Source organism: Mycteria americana, chromosome 1 (assembly GCF_035582795.1).
Source record: "Mycteria americana isolate JAX WOST 10 ecotype Jacksonville Zoo and Gardens chromosome 1, USCA_MyAme_1.0, whole genome shotgun sequence".
Taxonomy (NCBI): Eukaryota; Metazoa; Chordata; class Aves; order Ciconiiformes; family Ciconiidae; genus Mycteria; species Mycteria americana.
Window position 1 is genome coordinate 17,325,433 of NC_134365.1, and position 20,961 is coordinate 17,346,393.

At 36.4% G+C, this 20,961-nt stretch overlaps 1 protein-coding gene across 3 annotated transcripts in view; it reads left to right on the top strand.

Moving 5' to 3' along the window:
* The window catches only part of CPNE8 (copine 8), a 112,533-nt gene that overhangs the window by 47,797 nt on the left and 43,775 nt on the right, over positions 1-20,961 (top strand). For all 3 annotated transcript variants that reach the window (XM_075492144.1, XM_075492159.1, XM_075492151.1), the window contains exons 7-11: positions 421-484; positions 5,163-5,266; positions 7,058-7,162; positions 13,534-13,575; positions 19,495-19,570. In XM_075492144.1, coding sequence (XP_075348259.1) covers positions 421-484; positions 5,163-5,266; positions 7,058-7,162; positions 13,534-13,575; positions 19,495-19,570 — 391 coding nt within the window. The remainder of the gene's footprint in view (positions 1-420; positions 485-5,162; positions 5,267-7,057; positions 7,163-13,533; positions 13,576-19,494; positions 19,571-20,961) is intronic.

A 20,961-nucleotide genomic window follows, 5' to 3' on the forward strand; every position in this document is an offset into this window, starting at 1 on the left:
TAAAGAAATAAAGAACTATGGTTTTAAATATATTTTAGCTATTTTGTTTAAGGAAAATTTGCAAAAGGATGCTTTTCACAAATCGGCAACTTGTAGAGTCATCTCTAAATAAAATGTTAATAGGAGGGTGGAAAATAGAATTTCTGATTCTGTCATTTCATCCCATTTAAACTTTTTATGCTATTTCCTTTAAAATTGAAATTGATTTGTTTCTTGCTAATTAGAATAAATATGCAACTCATTTACCAATTCACTTAGGATAAACCAACTTTTTTACACAGGACAAATGACAGAAAAGGGAAACTATAGCATGCCATCAGTTTTGTGACTTGAAAGCTTACCTTGTGCTTATCTGTGCCAGTTGTAACTTTCATAAATGTTATTAAGGAACTGAGGTGATGTAGTTGTATTTTCTTGCAGGGGAATTCCTGGGAAGAAATGTGGAACAGTCATAGTAACAGCAGAGGAACTGGGCTGTTGCCGAGTAAGTATGTGTTCATTGCTTTTTGAAAAACAAAATGAAAATGATTTTGTGATTTACACTGCAACAAATTTTCAAAGGTATAATGTATAAATTTGCATTTTGTGATATATGTAAGAAGTTGGGGTACTTTTTTCCTATCAATTACTCTTTAGTTTTAGATAGCAGAAGCAGAAGGAAGCAGAAAACAATACAAAGCATCAGGTTTTTGATTCTTAGATGAGTTTTAAATCTAGTCTTTATTTCCCCAAGTAATTAATCACATTTTAATCTTTTAATGTCCAATTTCTAACAAAGATCCATTTGTTTCAGCCATGGAATTATGTTTCCATTAGGGAATATTGACGTTACATGAAAATCAAAGTAAAATTTTCTATTTTTAACCTTATAATTGAAAGGTTTTATGCTAATAGTTAGTCATATTATTTAAAAAATGTGAAGTTAATGTTTATTGGAAAAAAGTAGTAAGGTATTTCAAAGAATCATCATAAAAGAAGAGTTAAACAGTTTTCTTTAAAGAGTGAAGACTTCCTTGTCCTATTAATGGCAGATGCTTACTTGTTTAATAGAAAACAGAAGAATATCAGGGGGGAGGGCAGTGAGGAATTTGGCTGGTTAAGGGGAGAGACATGGTGTGGTCATGACCTTCCCCAAGAGTGTCACCACGCCTCCCCCTCCTAGGGTTCATGGAGAAGTGGACTGCACAGAGGAGGATGCTTGCTGGTCAGAAAGCACCTGGCAGCCAGGCCAGCTCAGTTGCTTCCCAGCACTGAATGAGCTAGCAGCAATCCGTAAATCGTAAGGAAACAGAGGCTGGAAGGAAGAATAAGGAAGGATTATAGATATGGGGTGATAAAGACCGGTTGGAATCTGAGGAGGGGGGCAGTTTGTCAAAGCATGGTATATATTGGATGGGGCTGTAGGGCGTATCTTTGAAGAGTTGGCAATGACCAGATAGCAAATCTTAAATGAAGAAAGCAATAGTATCAGACATTTCATGAGAATGTACAGGGGATCTGGAGAGTGCAAGATTAGATACATAAACCTACAAAAATGCCTTGAGGCTTGAAGAGATTTGTTTCTGGGGCTTAGTTTTTGTAATTTGGTCGTGTTGAGGGGGTAATGCTTCACCTTTTGTATAACTTCTAACTTTTATACCACATCATAAGTGGTTAATTTTTTTTCTATTTATGCAATAGTCATGTTTCTCTTTTTACTAATATTTCTGGTAGCTAATCTGTTTAGGCCTTATTTTCTTAATTTCATTAGATATTCAAAGTAAACGTAAATCCTTAATTTTGTGCCTTATTTCCAGCTTAGTCAAGTTTGTATTATTTGTCTGCAGAAGCGGTATGTTTGAATAGCACATGGGCTCAAATCTTATTTGCCTTTTCCAGGCACCCTGCTGGTCCTGCACAGTTATGTTAATAGGGTGCCCCAACTCAGTCTCATTTAACTCCCATTTAGCAGTAGGAAATTCCCATGTTACTAGTTTGAATGAATAAGTATGGTAATGGAAAATGCCTGTCTTTCCCCTCTGTTTTACATCGGCTCAACGTTTTGTACATAGTACATGATCAAAATGTTCACACTTTTATCAGATGACAAAATGGGTACATCATTTAATTGCTTTCCTGCAGAAATTGTGCTTCTACTTTTCTTAAGAAGTTAAGCTTCTACCATTCTTAAGAGACATGTGCCATCACCCCAAGCATTTATTAGTAACCTTAAAAGAGACTAAAGGCAATTTTTTCCTGATATTCTGGGTTTATCCTCCAAGACCTGCATTTGTATCCTAGTTGCAACAAACTCTGTGCAGTCAGGTTTTGAGTGTGTCCAAGAAGACTCCACAGTTTCTCTGTTCCAGTGTTTCGCCATGCTCACAGTAAAAAGGTTTTTTCTTGTATTTAAATGGAATTTCCTGTATTTCAACTTGTACCTGTTACCACTTTTTCTTCCACTGGATACCACTAAGCAGTCTGTTTACTCCCTCCCATCAGGTATTTATACAATTTGATAAAATCCCCCTGAGCCTTCTCTTCTCCAGGCTAAATAATTCCAGCTCTCTCAGCCTCTCCTCATATGAGAGACGGTCCAATCCCTTAATCATTTTAGTGACCCTTTTACTGGAATTGCTCCAGTATGTCCATGTCTTTCTTGTACTGGGGAGCCCAGAACTGAACACAGTACCCAGGAGCAGCCTCACCAGTGCTGAGTCACTTCCTTCAACTTTTCTGTCAGCACTCTTCCTAATGCAGCCCCGAAGGCTATTGGCCTTCATTGCTGCCAAGGGCACATTGGTCAACTTGGTAGCAACCAAGACCCCCCAGTCCTTTTCTGCAAAGCTGCTTTCCAGCTGTTTGGCCTGCAGCCTGTACTGGGTATTCCCCTCCAAGTTCAGTACTTAGCATTTCCCTCTGTTGAACTCCATGAGGTGCATGTTGGTTTGTTTTTCCAGCCTGTACAGGTGCCTCTGAATGGCAGCACAACCATCTAGTTGTTGTGGTTTAGCCCCAGTTGGCAACTAAGCACCACACAGCCACTTGCTCACCCTCCCTCCTGGTGGGATGGGGGAGAGAATCGAAAGAGCAAAAGTAAGAAAACTCATGGGTTAAGATAAGGACAATTTAATAATTGGAACAAAAAATAATAATAATAAATTGTAATGAGAAGGAAAACAACAAGAGAGCAAGAGAGGAACAAAACCCAGGAAAAAACAAGTGATACAACTGCTCACCACCTGCTGACTGATGCCCAGCCTGTTCCCAAGCAGCGATCGCTGCTCCCTGGCCAACTCCTCCCAGTTTCTATACTCAGCATAACATCATATGGTATGGAATAGCCCTTTGGCCAGTTTGGATCAACTATCTTGGCTGTGCCCCCTCCCAGCTTCTTGTGCACCCAGCAGAGCATGGGAAGCTGAAAAGTCCTTGACCAGTGTAAACACTACTTAGCAACAACTAAACCATCAGTGTGTTATCAATATTATTCCCATACTAAAATCCAAAACACAGCACTACCAGCTACTAGGAAGAAAATGAACTCTATCCCAGCCAAAACCAAGACACTGGTGTATAAGCCTCTACTTCTAGTTTTGTATCATTTGCAAACTTGCTGAGGGTCTACTCTGTCCCATCATCCAGGTCATTAATCAAGATGTTAAATATTTATTGGCCCCATTTTTGATACCTGGGGTACACCACTAGTGACTGGTCTCCAGCTGGACTTCGTGCCACTGATCACGACCCTTTGAAGCCCAACAGTTCAGCCAGTTTTCAGTCCACCTCACTGTCCAGTTATCTAGTCTGTAATTCATCAGTTTGTGAACAAGGATATTATGCGAGACAGTATCTGAGGCCATACTAAGGTCAAGATAAACAACATCCACTAGTCTTCCCTCATCCACTGAGCCACTCATTTTATGAGGGAAGGCTTCAGGTTGATCAGGCATGAATTTCCCCTTTGTAAATCCATGCTGATGACTCTCAGCCACCTTCTTGTCTTTCATGTGTTTGGAAGTGTTTGCCAGGGTTATTTGCTCTAGCATCTTCTCAGGGATTGAGGAAAGACTGGCCTGGATCGTCTTCCTTGCCCTTTCTCAAAGACAGGAGTGACATTTGCTTTCTCCCAGTCCTCAGGAACTTCTCCTGAACATCATGACTTTCCAAAGGTAATCAAAAGTGGCCTCACAGTGGCACTGGCCAACTCCATCAGCACTCACAGATGCATCCTATCAGACCCCATGGACTTCTGTATGTCTAGGCTGTTTAAATGTTCCCTTACCTAGTCCTCCTCTACCATGAGCAAGTCATCCTTGTTCTAGACTTTCTCAGGTCTGGGTCTCAGGTGTCCAAGATTCTTGAAGGCTAATCTTTCCAGTAAAGACCAAGGCATAGAAGGCTATGAGAAACATGGACTTTTTCATGTCCTTTGTCACCTGGTCCCCTGCCCCACTCAGTGGTGAGCCCACATTTTCCCTAGTCTTCCTCTCGCTGCTGTTACACCTGCAGACATGTTTGTGGAACACAGTCTTCTAGCAGGCCCTGCCCCAGTTAGCTGGTGAGTCTGCAGGTTTATCTTTGCGTTTATATCCTTCTCACATTCTTGACTCTGCCCAAAGACATGACCATGTGTGACCATCAGTTTGCCTGACCACAGCAAAGAAACTTTTCTCTGTATTTGTCATCAGAATGGGTGTATTTGGTATCTTCCAGGCTCATTTCCTGGAAGCTTCTAGACTCTTAATAGCAAGCTGCTAAGCCATTTGCTTTACAGACAGCAGGAGCAGACAACTGCAGGTTTAAGTCACTGAAGGAATGAGGCTTAGTTGTGTCTCACTGGAGTTTTTAAAATGAATTCTAATATGCGTTCCTTGCCTGTCCATCTGCGTCCCTTGGAATGCAACTTTGGATTTCAGAAAATACTGGAAAAATCCCGAGGCATTTAGCATAGAAATTTACCTTTCCTCTGCACCCCCCTACAGAGGAATTATTGGTTCCAGCGGTTCAAACTGCACTATAAGGACATTGCAGGAATGCAAATATGTAGAGGGTGTCTAGAAGGCAGATACCCTCATTTAGTTTGTTTTCTATTTGTATGGTTATTAGTCAATGATTTTTTTTTTAATTTTAGTGCAGTAAACTGCATGTTGTATGTAATTTTTCTGTATTACCCATTTCAGGATTCAGTTTTAATGCAATTTTGTGCGAACAAACTAGACAAGAAGGACTTCTTTGGGAAATCTGATCCTTTCCTTGTATTTCATCGAAGCAATGAAGATGGCAGGTAGATGCCTGTTAAGTATTTCTGCTGCTAAACAGTAGGCAACTTTTTTATCTGCAGATAGTAATATAGTTTTCATTTTTTTATATTTGTTGAATTAAGCTGTGTTTCTATTATAATGTTTGTTGGATTTAAATATATCATGTTATACAGCATAGGAATAAAACTATTGTAACAAATAGATCAAATATTGCAACTCAGGGTTTTAAGAGTTGAATGTATGATAAATATAGAGTACTACGAAAATTAATTGTAATAAAAATAGTTAAATAGTGTGACTTTTGCTAAGATATAGTATGCCTTTAAATTAAATAGAATTCTCAAAGAAAACTGTAGCCGCAGAATATGCTAATGCTTAGAAATTGTTTTAGGTAAAAACATACTGCAAATTTGGAAATATCTTTTATCTTTTTGACAGAGTTCTAGGAAATAGAATTCAAAAATACCTTAAATAGAAAATTTTTTTACAAGTGGCTGTTTTCTACATTCATGCTGTAATTTGTTAAAGTACGTTAATCTCTCCTGTTCTGCTACTAAGACTTGACACGCAAACTTCTCATCAACATACTGCTTACGTGGGGGTCTACTGACAGGTTAAGTTTTCTTGGAAACTGATAGTCCTCACATATAACATTGCATCAAACCAAAGGCTAGACATGTATGATATTAATTGTTTCAGTAGCTTAACTAGAACAGTTGTTAACATAAACCTATGCATGGGTATATGTATGTCTGTTCCCTGCTCTTTTCCCCTTGGAGGCAGATTATAGGAACAGCTTCCTGAATAAATGCTGAATATGTTAAATTGCAAGCCTGGAGGAGTTATGGCTCCTTTGTGAGTGGTATTAAGGTCATTAGTGGAATTTCTCTGGGCATTCCTGGGAGTGCTGGTATATGCGGTTTCTCTTGGCCTTGAGTGCCATGCTTCTCCACTTCCTTCCAAGAGGTGAGTGGTGAGCCACTGATTCTTTATTGGTCTCCTGAATCCAACAGGCGGTTGGGGCAGTACTTCTGCACCCGCTGGCAAAAAGGATGCTCTCTTTTCTGTCTCTTAGCTTCAGGCATGCCTTCTGAGTCATAGCCAGGATAAAAACATAAGGAAGATATTCCCTCAAAGGATAACTTTAGTTACATCTGTATGTAGAATTTCAGTAGCTATTTCACCAGTGACCTTGCCTCCTATTTTCTTTTGAACAATTCAGTCCCCAAGATGACAATTCAAAAGAAGTATTTTAATTTTGCATCATTTAGAGAAAGCAGAATGCATTAAAACAATTCATTATATTTCACCTGAGACAAGGTGATCATGGGATCTCACAGAGGCTTATATGTTTTACCTGAGACAGCCCTGGTTAAAAAAGCATAGACATAAAATGGGGAACAAGCATCAGAAAGCCATGACTCTCTCGGCTCAGTTTCTTAATCGCTAAGCAAGAGTCAAGTCCTTACCAGACCGCTTTCTTTCTGGATCTGTGACTGATTCCTGGCTGTACAAGGCCTATTTAAACAAGTGGGATGGAGACTGCTCTTGCCTGAAATAACTCACCAAATGGTTGTAATTTGTGTCAAAGTTTTACGTAAAAACTTTTTAGGTTTAGAGTTGTTTAGCACCGTAGTCTGTAATCTCTCTCAAACAGGTCTGTCCTCTGATTTCACTGCATTTCTTTTTTTCTTATCTTAAATTTTATATGGACATTGTATAAGTGAATACAGATGACAGCTGTTTTGATTCCATGTTTGATGACACAAAAGAAAAAGTAAATAAATACAAAATATATCTTTTTTTTATTACAGTTTTACAATCTGCCACAAAACAGAAGTCGTAAAAAATACATTAAATCCAGTGTGGCAGGCATTCAAGATTTCTGTCAGAGCACTGTGTAATGGAGACTATGACCGGTAAGCTATAGGTTAAGCTTTCTTAGCATATATGATTTTTTTTCCCCCTAACTCATGTATTCTTTTATATCTAAGTTTTTTCTATGCAGTTCAGTTCCTGATGTTATTTAGGTTATTTAATCAGCATTTTGAAAGGATAATATGTGTTCAAAACCATTCATAACATTAAAGAATTTTAAAAAATAAAGCCGATAGTTAAATCTGTAGGAAATGTTAGTGGTGATTTCTGGAAAAAAATTCTTCGCTTTCTATGGTGTGATTAAGAAACAGTTAGAAAGAAAAGACTAATTTGAAGAATGGCCACTTACTAGTGTGCACAAGTATTTTTTAATAATGTTTCAATGAAAAACAATTATGATCTGTCTTCCTTGAGTGACATTGTAATGTCAAAAGATGCTGATAAATGAAAGCCTTTAAAATATATAGGTAGTTAGATGACAAAGACAGAAGGTAATCATCATCTTGTTCAGATTTGAAGTTTTCAGTGACCCCATGCAAAAGGATCCATCTTTGAAAAACATGGTAATAACAAGCAATATAAATAAAACCAAGGTAATAAACAAGGTATAAATAAAAACAAGGTAATAACAATAATAACAAGCAAATTAGTTAAGTTGAGGAATGGTGGATATTTTTAGACTCCTTAAAAAATGGACATGTTAACTTCTAACAATATCAACAAGAAAAATGTTTAATTCCCTGTTGATGACCTCTTGTTCTGTTGTCACCATTCATATTTTTGAAATGCATTTAGATATTGGTGTTATTATTAAGTACCCAGTTAAATGTCTGGTATTTTATCTATCTCTGCTACCTGAAATCTGGAGTACTGGAATTATTTTAGTAAGACTCTGAGGAAGTATAGACTTATCAATTAGTCGTAATACTTTTAGCAGTGTATAGTGTAATATTTAGTTTAAAATAATGAAGGCAGTATATGAAGACTAGAATAAAAATATGCATAATATGTAAGCTGAATGTAGTAGATAGATGGATAGATGTGCTAAGGTTCAATTCAGCTTTACATAGACTGTGTGAAAAATACAAAAGATGCAAAATGTACTTGTCTGGGTATTTCAAAGGCAAAAGGTCCAAAATCTGGTTTGAATGCCTTGTAACCCCTAAACATCTGTTTTATTAAGTTGAGATTGTTATGATCATATCTTATTATCTTATATAAGTTAAGGTATTTTATCTTATTAAAATAAAAAGAGGTTTAGTATTGCATTCTTCTAACCATGAACTGTTTCCATCAGCAGAAGCCAAATCCTTTGTTGAAACATATTGCTGCATATAGAGAAATTAAGTAAGACTTTGCTCAAATTGATAATTTTCCTTTGAGTATGTCTTTGAAACAATCTTTAATTTGGAATTTAAGTAGTTACTTTTCTACCTCAGTTTTTATTTTCAGCTTCCATGTATGTGATTACCATCCATTCATGTACATTTTATTTTACTGTAGTACATGATTTTGCCATGTCATAACTCTATTGCATTACTTTATCAAACTAATTATTCAGTGAAATGCATACACTAAAATTATTTTAATCGGTTACTATGAAAGCCTAGTCTTCCTTGGAGGCATTCCTTGAACTTGTAATTTACTAGCTAATGCCAGGGGATAGACAAACCAACTCTTGAATCAACTGACTGAATCTCAGTAGTCAATATGAAGAAGCAGGAGAGTTAGGAGTGCTTATATTCACTAAGCTAAGCAGAGTGCTTTCACAGTAATAAACTTAAAGCTCTGTCTTTATAAGCTGCTTATTAAAAAGTCCAAAGCTAATTGACTTGCGATTTCTTTTTTTTCCTAGGAAAGTGGCATTTTTTTATCATTTTGGGGGGGAATGGCCATTTTTAGTCTTTTCTACTGGATCTTAGTTGCTTTATTTGATCTGTGATATTTTTCCAGTACTTGATGTCATGTTCCTTCAAACTGAAGGAAAAAGGGTTCTCCTACATTGCTAATGCTCTCTTTGTGAAGTACTTGATACAGTCGTTGTCAGTCATGTTGGTTACTCTTTCAATTAGATGCAATAAAAATGCAGCAATTTCATAATAGGTACATTCTAATCAAATAGAATTTTTAACTTGTATATTGGTTCATGTGCATAATGCATAAGCAAAATAGTGCACATGAAGCTAGGCTCTGGACGCTGCACTATTTATCATATTAAAGAAAAAAAGGTTTTCATAATAATTAAAAAAGATATTGTAGTAGAGGCATATTGAAATAACTCCAGCATTCCAAAAGAGAATTAAAAAGTGTAATAGCATGCCTCAAATTATTGCGTAACTACTGTTTTCTCATGTTGATTCTACTTTGAATGCTTTCAACATAATGTGCTCAGTGAATGCCTTATGAATAAAAGGCTGCATGGAACTTCATAATCCTGCCGACAACAATAGTGTTTCAAATCAAGAAATACTCATTAGCTGTCAGATTAATTCAAGTTAGTATCTGCTGATAGTCCAGAAAAAGCATCCGAAGTTCAGGGTTTTTTAATTTGAAAACTTTTCTTTCTAAAGGTGTAAGGATTAGACTCCTAAGCTCAGCATGGTAATACATAAAACACAAACCCCAAAAGTTTCTTTCAGATTATGATAGTTTCACAGATCAAATTTTGGTGCTCTAGGTTCTGCGATAGATGTGAAAGGTGGGAATAATATCATTAGTGAGAATATATCACAGTAAACATTTGTTCTAGTTTTGGGGAGAGTAAATCTTCAGTTAGTGTATGCTTCTGAGTGAGCTCTGTCCACTTTTTTATGGTGAAAAGGCCAGGATTTGCTCAATTTTTCTCAAACTATGTAATCATACAATATGTTTTCAGCCATCACAGGGATGGGATTTCAGTACTACAGTAGTACTTAGTATCTCTAATATTTTTGTTCTCTTCTTTCTTTCCCTTAATATGAGTTCTCAAATAGCACTTACACAGTTATTTTCTGCATAAAAGTTTTAAGACAGAGATATCCTAAACCCCAACATTCTCTAACTTTGATTTTTTTTAATTAAAGATTTTTTTAAATTAAAATAGAGAACCCATCCTCTAAACTGTGTCCTTTAAGATAAAATAGCAGTGTAGAGAGGGTAAAATATCAGTATGTGAAGATTTGAAAGGCCTTTTAATATCTTGCATGTCATGCAAAATAGGTAAAACTCAAGATCTGTGATCAGTCCTTTTAATATGAAATAAATTTCAGGAGAGAGGAGCTGTATTCAAGGAAGAATTGCTGTTATTGAAGTTGCATGTCTGAAGATCCTTCTCAAGAATTTATCTTGATAATCTTAAGAATTTATCTTAATAATTCAAGTTTTCTCTCTGAGGTGATTTGGCTATTTGAACACAGATTTGTAAGACAATTCAAGACTTAAGTCCCACTAAGCCTTATGTAAATCTTAACTTACTAGCTTGTCCTTTCTATCTTAATAGTAACAGGTTTTGAAACCTGGAATTAAAATAATGGTTCTCTAGGGAAAAAACCTCTGTGATATTGCCTTTCTTACTAAATTAAATACAGTTTCCTTTCAAGGGTCAAATACTTGGTGGGATAAAGTAGGTTTGGAGCTGTTCTTGATTTCATTCCACAGAGCAACTTTCACTTTAATCAGTTTTCATTCTAAGGTAATTTAACACCAAACTGAAATTCCACAAGAAGGATAAAATGTAACAAACAGTGTGGTCAGAGCCATCACATTTGAGTTGAAAAGAGAAACATCCAGACGAAGCAATTCCTTCTTTGCCTATTTTGGAATATCATAAAAAACATGAAAAACATCTAGGCATGAATTTGTTGGTGTACATAATATCAGCTGTTGATCAACCTTATCCTCAAAGAGACCCTTCCTAGTAAAGAAAATTATTCAACATGTATTCAACTGTATCTGACAGGAAGAATGGGGAGCAGCTTCCGTGGAAGCAAATTATAAAGTAATTGCTTGGATTCCTGTCCCCGCTATTAATACCACAGGCCTGATGACTTCACTTCATGTGAAACTGTTCTGAAGAATAAAAGCAAGCACGTTGTTGCTTAAAATATAGGAAGTCTGCAGGTGTTATTTTTCTCTCCCATGTTCAGTTCATTTTAGGCCAGATAGGATTCATTATTACTGATCATTGAATTTACTTATATATATACTCTTTCTGTAGTAAAGGAGATAAATAAAACTATATACTATCTCCATTCTGATATATGTTTCCTGATTCATTAATGATGTTGATGATAATATGCTCTATAGTATTTGCATTTTAAGAAATCCACTCTTCAAGTAAGTATGTAAAATAAGATTGTTCCTTTATATGGGAAATTTTTGTTTTCTACATTTTGTCTGTTGCCCAGTCATCCCTCAAGCAAGAATAGTTAGAGCTGTTCTCAGAGGTTCACTTTGCTCATAAGGAACCAGTTCATCTCCACGTTCATCTTCCATTTGCGGCTTTTACGTGTGTATAGAGTCATAGAATGGTTTGGGCTGGAAGGGACCTTTAAAGGTCATCTAGTCTAACCCCCCTGCCATGCCCAGGGACACCTTCCGCTGGATCAGGTTGCTCAAAGCCCCATCCAACCTGGCCTTGAACACTTCCAGGGATGGGGCATCCACAGCTTCTCTGGGCAACCTGTTCCAGTGTCTCATCACCCTCATTGTAAAAAATGTCTTCCTTATGTCCAGTCTAAATCTACCCTCCTTTGGTTTAAAATCATTTCCCCTTGTCCTGTCATTACAGGCCCTACTAAACAGTCTGTCTCCATTTTTCTTATAAGCCCCCTTTATATATTGAAAGGCCACAATAAGGTCTTCTTGGAGCCTTCTCTTCTCCAGGCTGAAGAACCCCAACTCTCTCAGCCTTTCTTCATAAGAGAGGTATAATCTCATAAATATGAAGTAATGTATGGGAGGTACATGAGCTTGCCTATTGGATCATACTTTTAGTTAAACTGTTTCAATATCCTGTCTCAGTATCCTGATTCACACAGTAGCCAGTTGCAGATTCATCAGAGGGATGCTCAAGAAACTATGAAACCATTATATACTTAACATTTTTCATGAGGTGCTTCTCTGAAAATTTGCCAATTAGTTATTGGTTTATACTGTGAAAAAATATTTTAGATCCATGTATTATTTTGTGTGTAAAATAATCTACTAGTTTGGCTTTCAATTCTGATTTAAATGAAATCTAATTAGTTCTATTGAAAATGTGTTTGCACTGAGTGCTTGTGTGTTGGCGGACTTTAACATTTTATTACCCAACGTGCCCACCAGCTCCAGACTCACTGAGAGGAGGGTGCGTATTCCCACAGCGTCCAGGGCAATCTGTCAGTTGGGGAAAAACTGGTACCCAGAGTCTGCCTCTGCCGTGTTCCCCCCCATATCCCATGATCTGCTTGTCCCATTTCATTCTAGGAGCCCAGAGTCACGGTTATGTTGTATAATCTGATGGTTATCTAGTGTAGTCTGATGAAAGAACTAAACAACTATCCTGTTGGCTTTATAGGAATTTAAAAAAATTATCCTGCACTTTTCTGTGCTCTTTGGTCAGATAGCCAAGCAGCCTCCTTCTCTATTGAGAGGTAGGGAGGAGTTTAAGAGGGGAAAAGCACAGTCTTTAAAGAACTATAGATTTCTTTCATCTGCAGCCACAGACAGGGCCTTCACAAAATCTTGGGTGGATCTCACAGAGTTTTCATCTTTCACTATTACACAATGTTTAGAAGCAGTTAATACTGTCTACCAGATTGAAGTTTTATCGTATTCTGGAGTATTTATTTTCATTTAAGAACCAAAATGTATGGACTAGAATTCCGTACTGCTTTAAATGTGCTTTACTTTGTATTGCAAACATTGCTTTTAATCTGTATTTTACTGTTTAATAATTTTGTTTTATAAGGGCGCTCTCAATCTCTGCACACTTCTTCTCAAATATGGCTATGTTACTTTTTTCTGTAAGATGTTATTACCCCACAGTAGATATCCCTTTTCCAGGTAGTAGCATGTACCAAAGAAACCTTCACAGTAAGTTCCAGTTTGTTAATGTTCTTAAAAACTTTGATAATACTTTAAGGTTTAAAGAATCATTTATAAAAAACCACAGAAAATTCAGAGCATCAGCAAGTAAAAATATCTCGGTTAAACTTCTAATATGTTTAGTTGTTTTCTTAGCTTCCGCTGTATTTTATTATTAATTATGAAGATATATTGGGTAACCTGAGTGGCTTGCTGTTTTCTGCCCCGTGAGAAATGACTGGAAAATTCTGCCTTCTGGATTTGGCACAATTGATGCACCCATATGCTATTAAAATACAAGTATTAAAGGCAATCCTGGTACATTTTAATATATATTTTAATAGGGTTATGTTTTTTATTTTTGTAGGACAATTAAAGTAGAAGTGTATGATTGGGATAGAGATGGAAGGTAAGACATTAATTCTATTGTTAAACTTTAGGGTTATCCATGCATATTTATACACATTTTAAAATGTATAAATATATAGTGGCCAGGACTAGAGAATGGTATTTATCAATATTTAGAGGTGCAGGTACTGGAAAAAAAGTTTTGCTGTGCTACAGTTCTGTTTTGTTTTGCAGTTGTGGTAAATGCTGATGTATTAGCCCATTTCAAACGTGATGTGTGTATATTCATATATGGAACAAGCAAGATGGAATGCTTTGTGATCTGTAAAACCAGTTTTGTGAATCTCATTATGTTATCAGTTAATAATCAGTATGAAGAGAGGGATAATCCATTTTATAACCTACTTTCTTTTGCTTAAAACACTGCTTCATAAACTGTTGCTTTTCAGGTATGATAAAAAGCCTGAGCCTGCAATTGCTACTTCATGGTTGCCTAGCTATTGCAACGTAGAAACTACCTATTAGTTATCATAATTTCAGATTGGGTTTGAATGTTCATTTCCATGCCTGTCTTCATCAAAACATTGTTGTAAATTCTAGAGTTGGAAGACCTGGGTTTTAAATAACTCCATTGCTAGAAAGAGGATGGCAGAATATACGTGCAATTTCTGTTGCTAAATTCAAGAGGGGCAATCTGTTATTATTCAAGCTTGCTGTCTGTACTGAGTGTGCCTTTTTTCTGAAGAAATTAGCCTTTCAAATTGCCTTTATTTTGACGAACAAGATAGAATTATTTTTTTATCAGACTGGATTGATACCTCTTGTTCTTTTAAAAATGTTTGAACTTGTATCTTAATACTTTGGTTAGAAAATGTACTCATAAATCATGGTACTAGAACTTGTATGTAATATAAGAATATGTTGATTTCTATTTATCTTTAAGTTGGTCTGTCTTAATTATTTCCTATTAATCTTAATTTATATTTTTAAATATATGGATATGCACTTACATTTGGATTTTTAAGAGTATATAATTTATTATACAGTAATGTCTTTAATATCGCTAATGCAATTTGCTTCTAGTATTATAGCTAATGATATTGTGCTTCTGTGGCCCAATAGATCTTGTAATCATAACAGGCAAATTTATCCTGTGCTACCATTCATTTCCTTGCTGACAAGGTCCAAAACCAGTTTCAGCTTTCTCAGCTTATACTTTTGTCTTTTTGGTTCCATCATGAAGCCTGTTGATTTATAAGCATTCTTATCACATATTTACCCTCTATAAATACCTGCTAGTGCAAATTCATCCTTCTTGATTAGATATTCTCTGGAGTGACAAAATAACATATTCTGGCAATTAAAAATACAAAGATTTAAATTAACAAACCCATATTAGCAAGAAATCATTGCATCACTGTAATGATGAATTTCAATTGACATCCTCTGTTCCTCACTTAGATTTGCCAAATCCTTAAAAATGTGATACATTTACACTTTTGTGTATAAACCACAGTATTTTTTGAAAATAATCTAACAATGAAAAATTAAATTATATTGCCAAGTTAATAAAAAATAAAGATTATATTTTATTAAGGTATCAAACCCCATGTGCTGTTCCATTTTGTCCAAAATCTGAAACTAAGGTATGATTAAAAAGAAAAGGAAGAAATCTGACAAATAATATTGTGTAGATGCAATTCTGAGTGAAATCTTAAACATACTGTGGAATTCAGGCGATTGTTAGCCTCTACACTCTCCCAAACAGTTTGAAAGATTGTCTGCTTTTACTCACATCCCACTCTGAATACCTATAAAATTAGTATCTGAAAAACAAAAAGCGAAGGATACTATTTACATGTATTCCTTTTTATTCTAACTGTAAGATTTTTTTGCCTTTTGCTTTCTACCTTTTTTGAATTTAGAAGCAGGCAGAACACTGACGTCTTACATGTTAAATTCCTCAGAAAGATGAGACAGCACTCATCTCATGTAACTTCAGACAATGTAAAAATCAGACAACCAGACTGAACTAATCATTTAAGCTCTTTCAGTAGCTTACAGGGGAAAATGGTCTGATTGAATCCTAACTGGAATAAATTGCCATTTGGTGGTGCCTATGACTTACTAGTGATCGTAGCAAGAACCTAAGTGCCTAATTTAACTTTGACATTGCCAAATGTATCTGAAGTTAATCCCATTCAAGAATTAGTCTATCAATTTTTTGTACAATGCTCCTGTTACTCAGTTTATGTTAATTTCCATTTTTGATGGACTCTTTGTTTATAAGCAGTTGTTACACTAGCTGATGACCTCACTAGGCTGAATCTGTTTGCTCCAGAGATGTGCAGTCTGGGCAGGAACAACCTTTGTAAGATCACTAGAAAGCCTGCTAGATACCAAAGCAAGTTATACTGAATATTGCAGGTTATTCTGCAATCAGTAAGGCAACGTTACCATGCATATCCTTGATTTCTGAATCTTGACTTCACTTGACTCTGACTTATTCAGCCTTGACTTAGAGGGTTTTTTTCTTTTTCCCCATTCTGTGTTATCTGTGCTTTGGGAAAACAGTGCCAGGGTGCTTTGGGCTGACCTTCTTCCTGTCACTTTCATGAATTACATTGTTAAGAGTAATTGTATATTCTTAGCTCTCATTTATTTTCAAACATCACTTAAAATTTCTTGACTAAAAGGTAACCCAGGACCTTTGTAACATTAACACTCTTAATTATTAAACATTTCTTTGTCTCAAACCGGTTTTTGCACAAAAATTGGCAAAATGTGAACCACTTGCTCTAATTGAGATCTTTTATTGCTTCTAAGAGGTGTGACAAATCCCAAAATATTTGGTGCTGTGAGAAGTCACAAACGTTGTTTTTATTACTTTGGAGAAGCCCACTTGTGTGAAACAAAGTGACATTCTTTTTGTTGAGTGTCCTTATCAATGAATTACTTGCAAACAGGTCTTACAGAAGGAAAAAATAAGACAATATGCAACTTCACATCAGCACATTATCAATACTCTGACTTTTTAATTTCTCTCTGAAGGCTTTTTCGCTAATTTCAGATTAATTGTTACTTAGCATACATGGTGCAAAAGCCTTTATGTTTATGATCTGTTATGCAGAAGAAATGTTTTTTTCTTGAATTTTAAAACTGTAAATATTACCATGCTAACCTAGGGCCACCGAAACATTCATCTGAGAACCTAAACACTGCAGGAGAGATTGTAAATCTCAGATTCTAGGCTCTCTTGCCTTATTTCTTGTCCTCCATCTTCATCCTCCTTCTCCAGCTAGATAGTTGCTTTTTAGATTATGGCACTTTTCCCCTTACTCGTTGACACATTTCTGGTGATGATTATCCTTTCCCCTGTTGTTTTTTTTTCTATTACATTATTTTAAAAAATCAAAGTTAATACAATTCTGAAAGTGATTTTCAGCACTTCAAAGCATGGTACCAAAAGTGGCAGATTTAGGGAGATGTGGTTCAAGTGATTATTTTGTGTGCTGAGAGTCTCTGATTCAGGGTTCTGATATGCCACTCATGGACAAAAGTCTTTAAGTCTAGGAATATTTGGTGTTAGGAAGGCAAAGAGAATAACTTATTTGGATTCTCAATCCAGAGACTAATAAGGAGATCCATTTGGTGAAGTGTGATCATGAATATTGGGAGGGATTGGTGCCTTGTTTTTCTTAACGAGTTATACTTCTGGCAGAGGCAAATGTTGTCCAGTAGGCGCTCATCTTTCAGAGCCAACCTAGTGGAGGGGCATACATCCATCTGAATACTGAGCATTAAGATCCAGGTTGATGATCTTTTAAGTGCAGAGAACTCTGAGACTGGTTATATATGCCCATACCTTTTAAACATGATTAGTCAGAGGAATTATACCTTTCTAGCTCAGTTCTTATCAGTCTGTGTATATTGCCACGAGGAAAGGAGGCTTTCCAATGTCTCTTAGAATTAAGGAAACAATTACTTTTGAGCAGTACAGATTTTTTTTTTCCCCAGAGACAACCCTGTCTGGAATTGCTTACATTTCCTCTGTTTGCTACAGCATATTTGTAGGTAGTCATTGAGCTATTGTTTGAATTTCTGCCTTTGAAATATACAAGCTGACTTGAAAATTTAAGGTAAGAACTGTTATGAAAGGGAAATATTTCTCTTTAACCAAGGTGCATTTTTCTCCAGTGCCATGGTTACCCAAGGTTAAATACACTTTATGTGCTACAGCCCATATAGAACTCAAGTTCCATAGCCTGTATGGATGGCTTTCTCTGTTCCCCTGGTTAAATAGTCATTGCAATCTGGAGATCATTTAATCAAAGAAGATGATACGTCCAAAATGAGTTTCTTAAGAAAAGTCTTAGTCTGTCTGTCTCAGAAGCAATTTCCTGATCTCCAGACTGGAAGGGGAATGTTTTTTGAGAGGTGGTCCCTTCTGAATCGGAGTAATCAGGAATATCTTCCCCATATAGTATTTCTCAAGCTCTCTTACAGGGTGCTTTGCTTATTTCATATGCGTTAGCGTGATGACTGGACCTTTTAATTGTTTGTTTTACATAATTTGTGAATTAATGCTGGTTTCAGAAAGTGAGATTTATATTTGGGGTTTGTTTTTTTCATTTCATTATGAATAAATCAATAAAGAAATTTCATGTTGCTATGGATTGTTTCCATTTTTCCTCTTCTTGCAACATTCAGATTTATTTAAATTTGCTTTTAATATTTATAGCTTAATTAGAAGTGTGCTGTACTTCTTAAAAACAAATTTTACAAGTCACAAAGTCATAAAACTTTGACTTTCTATTCTAGTTTATCATTGGAGGGAAAGTAAAAAAGTTAGTTTCATAGCACACCAGATGTGGAGGCAGAGTGTAGAGGAGAACAACACCTTGTTAGGGAACAACTGTGAAAACAGAGGGAGACAGGGGCAGGGGGGAATGGGAGTTGGAGCAGCAGTGAAGAAAGCTCAGCTGGGAAGAGTGGAGAATGGGACCAGGTCTTGTGGCGGCTGGGACTTGTGTAGCCAACTGTTAGGCACTCACCCCTGCGGTCGCTTCCATTCCAGGCACCTGTCTGAGATAAGAACCTGCAGTTCAGTCACTTCTGGCAGCCCTGTGGTTTCTGTGCCCCAGCTCCCTGACCCCAGCCGCCTTTCTCAGCGATGCTTCATCCACTACACTCCCTCTGGCCACCCTGCTCACAGTGGCTCCTTGGCAGCGTGCGATCCCCTGGTTAAGAGTTGACAAAGCAGTCTTGAAAGCATGGGTGACAGCACAAGAGTGTCAAATGTATTCTTGGAGCAGGAATAGATTTAGAAAGGAGAAGCTTCATAACCACTGCTTTAGTGTTAGGTTAAGATCTGCTTTCCAATGGTGTCTAATACCACAAGCTGAGTAGCCTCAGTGGATTGCTTTTCTCCTCCCAGATGGGAAGACTTAGCAGCTGAAATAAGCTTTGGGTCTTCCCCTTAAAAATACCATTCAATGTCACATTACACAAATTGGTAGGGCTGGTCTTTTCTGGTTTAAGTTACTCCTTTCACACTCTTAATACCTCCCTTTCTCTCACATAGTCTTGCACACAGTTCAGAGTCTGTGGTGCCAATGGTCATCCAGTGAGAAAATGGTGGTAGTTTTTGATAGGGCGTTCTTGTTTTTGAGATTCTGTAAGCTTACATTGGGGTCAGATCAGTAATTTACAACCTAGTCCTCATTGTGCAGCTAAGTTAAGCAGAAGCCATCAGAAAGATTTAAGCTAATACTTTTCATCTCTAAATTTTTATTACTAATAGAGTGAACACACAAGAGAGGGAGAAATGAAGATTTTTGAGCAAATTATATCTTCTGCCATTGCTCCTTTCTTGCGTGTCAGTTCATATTGGCTGTGCTTCTCTTTTTCAGAAATAGATGTAATACATGTTTAAATTACTAAATGCTGTGCTTGATTTGAAAACTTTTTTTTTATACAGCCATGATTTCATTGGAGAATTCACAACAAGTTACAGAGAGTTGTCGAGAGGGCAATCTCAGTTCAACGTATATGAGGTAAGTATTGTGAGTATTTACTCACTTTCAGGAAATAAGTGAGAACAGTTCCAATGTTTTCATGGCAAACTGGCCAAATCTGCACAGTGCTGGTCAAAATCAGACTTTGGAATTATTTCACATTTCTCCTTTTATAAAGAAGAACAGAGAATCTAAAAGTGTTGCTTCATAAAAAGATTTAAAGACAAGTAGGTATGCATGCATGTGTATGCACACTTGGCTGTGATAGGGCAAGAAGAGCACTTCAAGCAGCTGGGTTGGTATGACATGGAGCAAATACTGGGTTACCCCCATTTGTGTATGAACAATTTGTCATTTATTTCTCCTTTTGCCAACTGTTAAGTGTGCTGCATGCTATTTTCTTCTATCCAAAGAATATCTGGTGATTCCTACATCAGATGCAGAGTTGCAAGCCTTTGATCTTAAGTGCAGGCTTTAGAATCTTTAGAGTTTTGATGCAGGGCTTACAAGTGACAGAGGATTTAGCTTACTTATTGGTAGGGTTTTTCATGTGGTCAGTTACCATCTTTGCTTAAAAATTTGCATCTCATTTCCAGTTTAGGATTCATACATCTGCCAGCTACTAGGATTGACAGGCAGTTGTCAATTCAATTATAGAGTTTTATATTGTTAGATGACTTCTAACTGTGTAAGACCTTATTGTGTATTGTATGTGAATGCAGACTACATCCACATTCCTTCTTAGTCTTCTTTCTCTTCTCTTCTCTTCTCTTTTCTCCTCAGGGCCCTGTGGCCAAAATGTGCAGGCTTGTTTAGCAGGCTTGTTAGCCTGCACAAATGTGCAGTTTAGATCTGAAATCAGATCTAATAAATCCCTAGTTTAAGACTTCTTTCTTAATTTAGTCTGAGATTACTGGGATTTGCAAAAAAGTAAACATTTTTTTTCCCAAGATTAAACTTTACTGAATCTTCAAAATATGCTGTAGTTTATTCTCAGAAGCAATCAATGAGTTTGTGGAAACAAAAACTGAGATGCGCAAACTTGAAGTGTCATAAAAGGACTCATTTTTGGCATTTTTTTTCTTTTTTGGAAAGGTACCTTTAAAAATTATCACAGATTTGGGCACAAAAAATTGACTGCAAAAAAAAAAGTCGAAGCATTAAGACTCCTGCATTAAAACTTCATTTTTAAATTAATATTGTGGGAGAATCTCAGTCTGGAATGAGAAATGTATCATGAAATTTCAAAATGTGTTAAATAAGGAGAGGCAATAGGAGGAAAAGATTTAAAATGTATTTTGTCACTGAGAAGAGGTGTCAATTTACAGACTCTTCCTAAGGAAATATGTTACATTCTGCAGTATTAAACTCCTGCTTATGTTTTTATAAATCCAAGAAATTTCATTTTCGGTTTTGAGTCCCCATTATTT